Below are 6,000 nucleotides of genomic sequence, written 5' to 3'. Positions count from 1 at the left end.
GTGTGTTACATGCACCCTGCTGTTGTGGCTAAGCTACATTTTCCTTCAGTCCAGTCATCTGTAGTGGCTCTCTTTGCCAGTTGTGGGCAGTGTTTGGTCTCTGTGGTGTTAGTGGGCCAATTTTGGACTGACTTGGGCTTCAGCAGCAAACCTCAGGGTACTTTCTCTGTATTGTCTCTTGAAAAGCTTTCACTGGTGGGTGGAGCCTGCATTCAGACCAGCTGTCTGCCACTGGCCCACTGCTGTGGATGCAGTCTGACTGGTGTGTGTGGTTATTTTTCCCTCATTCTGGGGAAGGGTTCACTTTGGAGTAATGTTGGCCCTGTCCAGGCTGCCCACTGCCAGGCTTGTGATACTACTTTGGATGAGCTCTGGCAAAAAGTATATTTTATGGGGTGGATCCACTAAATTGCAGAGGGGCAAGACATGCAGTGTTAGCAAGTTTGCTAATTAGTGTTGGAGTTGCACTGGCTTTAGTTGGTGGCCCTGTATTTATGCTGAGGGACAAGGGCAGGAAATGGCACTTGCCAGCTCCTTTGTTCCTAGAAGAGTCTCCCAAATGCCTCTATTCCTTCAAGATATGCTATAAGATTAGCAAACAACTCTCCCTCCTGTATTTCCCATGTGTTTTTCACACTGCTGCTTCTATGCTATTATCTCCGCAGGGCTATTTATTGTGCTATCTGTTTAAGGTGAAGGGTTCAGTTTCCCCTTGCCTCCTGGCTCTCCCAGAGCTGAGTCTGATTTTTAAAACTCTAGGTTTTAAGTTCTGTCAGTTGTAAGAAATCATGAAATTCAACCCCTCTGGTTTCAAAGCCAAATGTTCTGGAGATTTGTCTTGCCCATCAGGACACCCCAGTGGGATAGCTTTTTCTCCATGCCTGCAGGCTCCTCTTTCCCACTGACAGTCCCTTGGGGCCACTTAGCTCTCCCACTACATCTACACAATTCGCACACTCTTTCACGTGGTCTTCTTCTCTTCATTTAGTTGTGAAGCTTGCTCTATTAGTCTTTGGGTTGTTTTCTGAGTTACACTGATGTTAGTGCCATCTAGTTGTATCTGTGGGCTGAGGTGAGGCTGGAGTCATCCCACTCACCATTGTCCCAGCAATCTTCACTCTTGACCCTTGATTCAGAGAGTGGATACCTTGACTAACTTCCTCAATCCTGACCTGGGGGTTATGGAGACAGAGAGGAAGGAACCAGGAGAGGACTTAGAAAGGGAGAGGTAGGAATCAGCTACAGGAAATTTCTCTCCAGGTAGAGCCTGGGCCTGCTTGGAGACAAAAAGAGGTGGTTGAGAGACCAGTAGTCTTGCCAGGTGAGTGTGTTGTCTTTCAAGTTCAGAGACCAGTGCAAAGAGAAGGAAATAGGCTAGGCTAGAGCACAACCAGCATGGCAGGGCTAAAGGCCATTGGAAAGCTCTGAGACTTGAAGGTAGAGGTACTCAGAAGTCCACCACACTGTCTTCAGCCCTGTGAGTAGGACTGCATTTGTTTCAGCTCATACTGGCTCACTCTTAGGGCCCCCAGCTGACTGCCACAGGTTGAGGAAGAGGAAGTACCAGAAACAAGCTTATGCCTTTGCATACAACTGATTTGTTCTGGCTAAGGGTACATTGATTAAACCCTTCAATAGTGACATAGGGGCAAATGAGCATGATTTGCTTTTCTGGTGAAGTTCTTAGTAATTTTGATTCTCCATGTCATAGTATTCTGGATGCTTTATTGGCTGTGGTGGAGGAGAGAGAAGAAAATAGAAATGTTAACAATTTGTACAATAAATTTTTATTATTATTTTTATTATGTTATGTTAGTTACCATACAGTCATGAGTTTTTGATGTAGTGTTCCACGTTTCATTGTTTACATATAATGCCCACTGCTCTATGTAATATGTGTCCTCCTTAATACCCATCACTGGGCCAACCCATCACCCACCCCCTTCTCCTCTAAAACCCTCAGTTGGTTTCTTGGAGTCCACAGTTTACTATCTTTGCAAATAAGGAAAAATCAAGAATATTAAACTTGATCTTGGGTAAGACAATCAAAAAGCACTTTTCTTTAACTGTGTGCTTATTCTTACATATTAGATGGTAATTAGTTGAAGAAAGGGAAAGGAAACCTAAGTGTTTTGTTAACAGTTACTCTAAGCACTAGCAGGGAAGCTATAGAGGTGGGAAGGGCAGTGAGGCAAATAGGAAATATGTCCCCAGTGGACAAGATAATGTCTTTGTATGTTCTAAGAGAAATCTTAAACCATACATACCCAAAACCTAACTCAACTTCTATGCACCTCTCATCTATACCTTCTTTTATCCCAGTACAGCCTTTCGCAAGGATGAATTGTGTGAACAGTTGGAACATCAAATTCCTGTCAGGATTAAAACTTGGACCTGTTGGTAGTATACCTGGGATCCTCAGAAATTCTTATTAAAATAAGGCGGGTTACTGATCATAATGACCTAAAATAAATAAGTGGCAATGAAGATGAAGGAAAGTTATGATAGAATCATCCTGATATGTACTTTTTTCCCACACAATTCACCCAATAATGTGTACAATTGAATAATTTTAGGATTTTTCATATAGTCACAGATGTGTGCTATCACCACCCCTCACCCCAAGTCTTTAACTCCCTCCTAAACAACCCCAGCCCTACACAATCATTAAACTTTGTTTCTATAGATGTCCCCATTCTGGGTATTTCATAGCAACGAATAATATATGGGTTTTGTGACTGGCTTTATTCACTTAGCATAATGATTTCAAACGTTCACCTAATTTATAGAGGTGTCAGGGTTTCATTCCTTTTTACGACTGAGTAGTATTCATTGTATGCATAGATCACTATTCATACAATGTTTATCCATTTATCAGTTAATGGACATTTGGAAAAGGAATCTCTTGGTCTCTGTGGTGAGGTACCCCCAACCCTGAATCAGGAGAAAAGAATCTTTATTAATGGAAACTCTGTAGGTTCTCATTAGACTACAGCTAGTGTGATGGTTCCCTTATCCATCAATGTCTTGAGGTATGCAGAAGTACACTCATCTAGTAAGAGGAAGATGGGGGAGAGGGCACCGAAGCAAGAAAATCCTACCCAGAAAAGCTGAGCTTAGTGAAAAATGAGTAATAAGTCTGGGCTCCCCCAAAGGACAAAGATATATCCTAGCTCTCAATTTATCTGAGGCCAAGGAAGTATCACCTGGAAACACAACAGTTATCTGTGACCAGGAACTCAGTTCAAATAATTCCCTGAAGACAGAACGATGTTAGTGACTATCCGAGGGTTCTGGGGCTAGCCTTACCTAGCATCATTTCCTCTCAATATCCCAAAGCCTGGAATGGATAAGGCAGGGAACCATGAGTTATTGGAAAGGTGTGGACTGTGGGTGTCTTCTGAGAAGGGAGCAGCGAGCATGGCCCTGGGCATCGGAGGATGGGCAGCAGCAGTGAACAATGGAATGCTTACAGCTTGGGATGTATAAGCTTCCCTGGTTCAAGAGAGGCAATGTTGCTTATTTTTTCCTAGAAGATCACAGCAGGTAGAAGAATCAACAGACACAAGCCTACTTATTTTCACTCTCAGGATTTATTTTTGTTTGTGAAACTGAAAGCTTTAAGCCATAACAAAAGGAGAGAAGAGCAGATTTTTTTTCACACTCAGAGCAAAGCTGTTAACAATGAACGTCTTGATAACATTCTTTCTCCAACCTTTGGCTTTTTTACATCATTTAGTCACTGTTGTGAAACAAGTATAGAAAAAAAGAAATACTAAATTTTAGTTGTTAATAAAAGCTATCTAATTTTATGATGCAACTACAGGTGTGGCAAGTAATTAACATATAGAGCACTGCTTATAGTGTCACAGTCTATGCTTGTGCTCCAGTAAAGGGAAATACAATAAAGCGGTAGTCACATGCATTTCATTTACACAGTTTCAACAATTCACGTGGATAAAAGGATATCATGAGCAAAGAAACAGAGGAAAAGAAGAATAAAAATATGTGAAGGAGTAAATAATAACTATTAGTTTATTTTTATCTTCAGAGGAAGAGTACTTCCAGAAGTCCTCTGTGCATTTCCAACAGGTGTCTCACATACATACACATGTTCAAAACCAACTCATTGTTCACCACCTCCACGTCATCACTCCAACACAAACTGGTGCTGACCTAGCTACACAATATGTCATGACTGAAAGGTGTTTTCATCCATTGTGTCAGAAATGTTTAAGTCTTTGCAGTTCTCTTGTATTTTTACCAAAATATATCCATCCAGTCACCCCTTCAATTGAGTCTACCTCTGTTATATCTCCCCAAACTTTCCTGTTCTTTTCCTCTTACCTGATCCTGCCTCCTCCTGTATTTCGTTAGTCTCAAAGCTGTTTCACTAGCCTCTGGTTCTTACTGAGTCTGACTGACTTTTTCCCTACTTTATCCCAGTAATGTTTGTAAAAAGCAAACCATGTTGTGCTGAATCATTCCCTTACCACTTCAAAAACACTTTATAGGAAAAATACTTTCTCACAGATGAGAAAACAAACTACTTGTTAGGGCATACCAGACACTTGTCTTGGCTCACCAGTACCTTTGCAGAGTTTCTCTCATAATGTTCATAAATTTTAATGTAAATTTTTAAATGTATTAAAAGCACACATTTTAAAACAAGTCTGCATTTGCATTTAACTACGATGATCTTGTTGCTTTGTCAATAAACATTATTTAAGCACTTTTCTTTTTACTTTATATTCAAACTGTCAATTCATTCTGTTGGTCACCTTCAAAATTTATTCCTAAAACCATCTTTACTATCCCTCGTCAGAGGTACCGCCCCTTCCCTCCTGGATCATGGCAGTAGTTTCACCACTAACTGGTTTCTCTACTTCTACTCTTGTCATTACATAGACTATTTTCAACAAACCAGACTTTTATTTTATTCATCCTTTAACAAACCAGCCTTTAAATGTGGAAGTCATAGGCTTGAAACTTTCATTGTCCAGTGATTTCCCCCTTTCACTGAGAATAAAACACAGGTGGCCCCCAAGACTTCCCACAGTCTACAGGAGTTTTACTATCTGACTTGTTACCACAAGCCACCTGCTAACTCTACTCCAGCTAAACTAACATCACTTTTATTCATCAAATATTCCTGACTTATTTTTTCATTGGATCATTCACGTGCTTGGAAAGCTCCTGCCCAGATGTATGCATGCATGCCTCTGCCAGCTCTACACCTGTATCAGAAAGAGTTGATTTACAGCTGGAATGGAAAAACTCTTTCTTTCTCTCTGGGAAAGCCTGGATGCCTGGTGTCACTTTTTGCCAAGACAATGGCAGTGGGATTTGTAATGGGCTGTTTACAATTTAAAATAAGGAAACCTGGGACGCCTGGGTGGCTCAGTTGGTTAAGCAGCTGCCTTCGGCTCAGGTCATGACCCCAGCGCCTGGGATCGAGTCCCACATCGGGCTCCTTGCTTGGCGGGGAGCCTGCTTCTCCCTCTGCCTCTGCCTCTGCCTGCCATTCTGTCTGCCTGTGCTCGCTTGCTCTCCTCTCTCTCTGACAAATAAATAAAATCTTTAAAAAAAAAAAAGAGTCTGTTCTTTAAAAAAAAAAAAAAATAAGGAAACCTGAGGCCTTGTGCATGAGGTGTCTCTGTGGTGTCTCTTGCTTGCTTGCCTTCTCTTAGCTGCACTGTACCCTTTACATTTAAATAAAAGCCTCCTGTGAGTTGACCCTGGAAAGTCAAGTACCTACTTTTAGATATCTAAACTGGGTAAATACTTGCACCTCCTCCAACTTTCTGCTTACAAATCCCTTGCTGAATAGGGCTCACTCTTTCAATCATATTCAAAACCTCTATCCAGCTCCTTCCTCACCACCAACTCTACCATTTACCCTTACTGAGAATAAGACCATTTTACATGTAGGGTAGTATTTGTAAATGTCTTCTCTGGTAGCAGATGGGAAACAGAGATCCATTGACCTAACTCTCCATC

The 6,000-nt window shown here is 41.4% G+C and overlaps 1 protein-coding gene across 3 annotated transcripts in view; it reads right to left on the bottom strand.

Annotated features, from left to right (window-relative positions):
* Positions 1-3,590: 3,590 nt before the first annotated feature.
* LOC125092775 (A disintegrin and metallopeptidase domain 3-like) overlaps positions 3,591-6,000 on the bottom strand; it is a 107,952-nt gene continuing 105,542 nt past the window's right edge. For all 3 annotated transcript variants that reach the window (XM_047717156.1, XM_047717155.1, XM_047717157.1), the window contains one exon: positions 3,591-3,742. In XM_047717156.1, coding sequence (XP_047573112.1) covers positions 3,732-3,742 — 11 coding nt within the window. In that variant the 3' untranslated portion in view covers positions 3,591-3,731. The remainder of the gene's footprint in view (positions 3,743-6,000) is intronic.

The sequence above is a fragment of the Lutra lutra genome, chromosome 2, assembly GCF_902655055.1.
Source record: "Lutra lutra chromosome 2, mLutLut1.2, whole genome shotgun sequence".
Taxonomy (NCBI): domain Eukaryota; kingdom Metazoa; phylum Chordata; class Mammalia; order Carnivora; family Mustelidae; genus Lutra; species Lutra lutra.
Note: the sequence above shows the minus strand (reverse complement) of the source record. Positions and strands in the feature narration are given on the sequence as shown.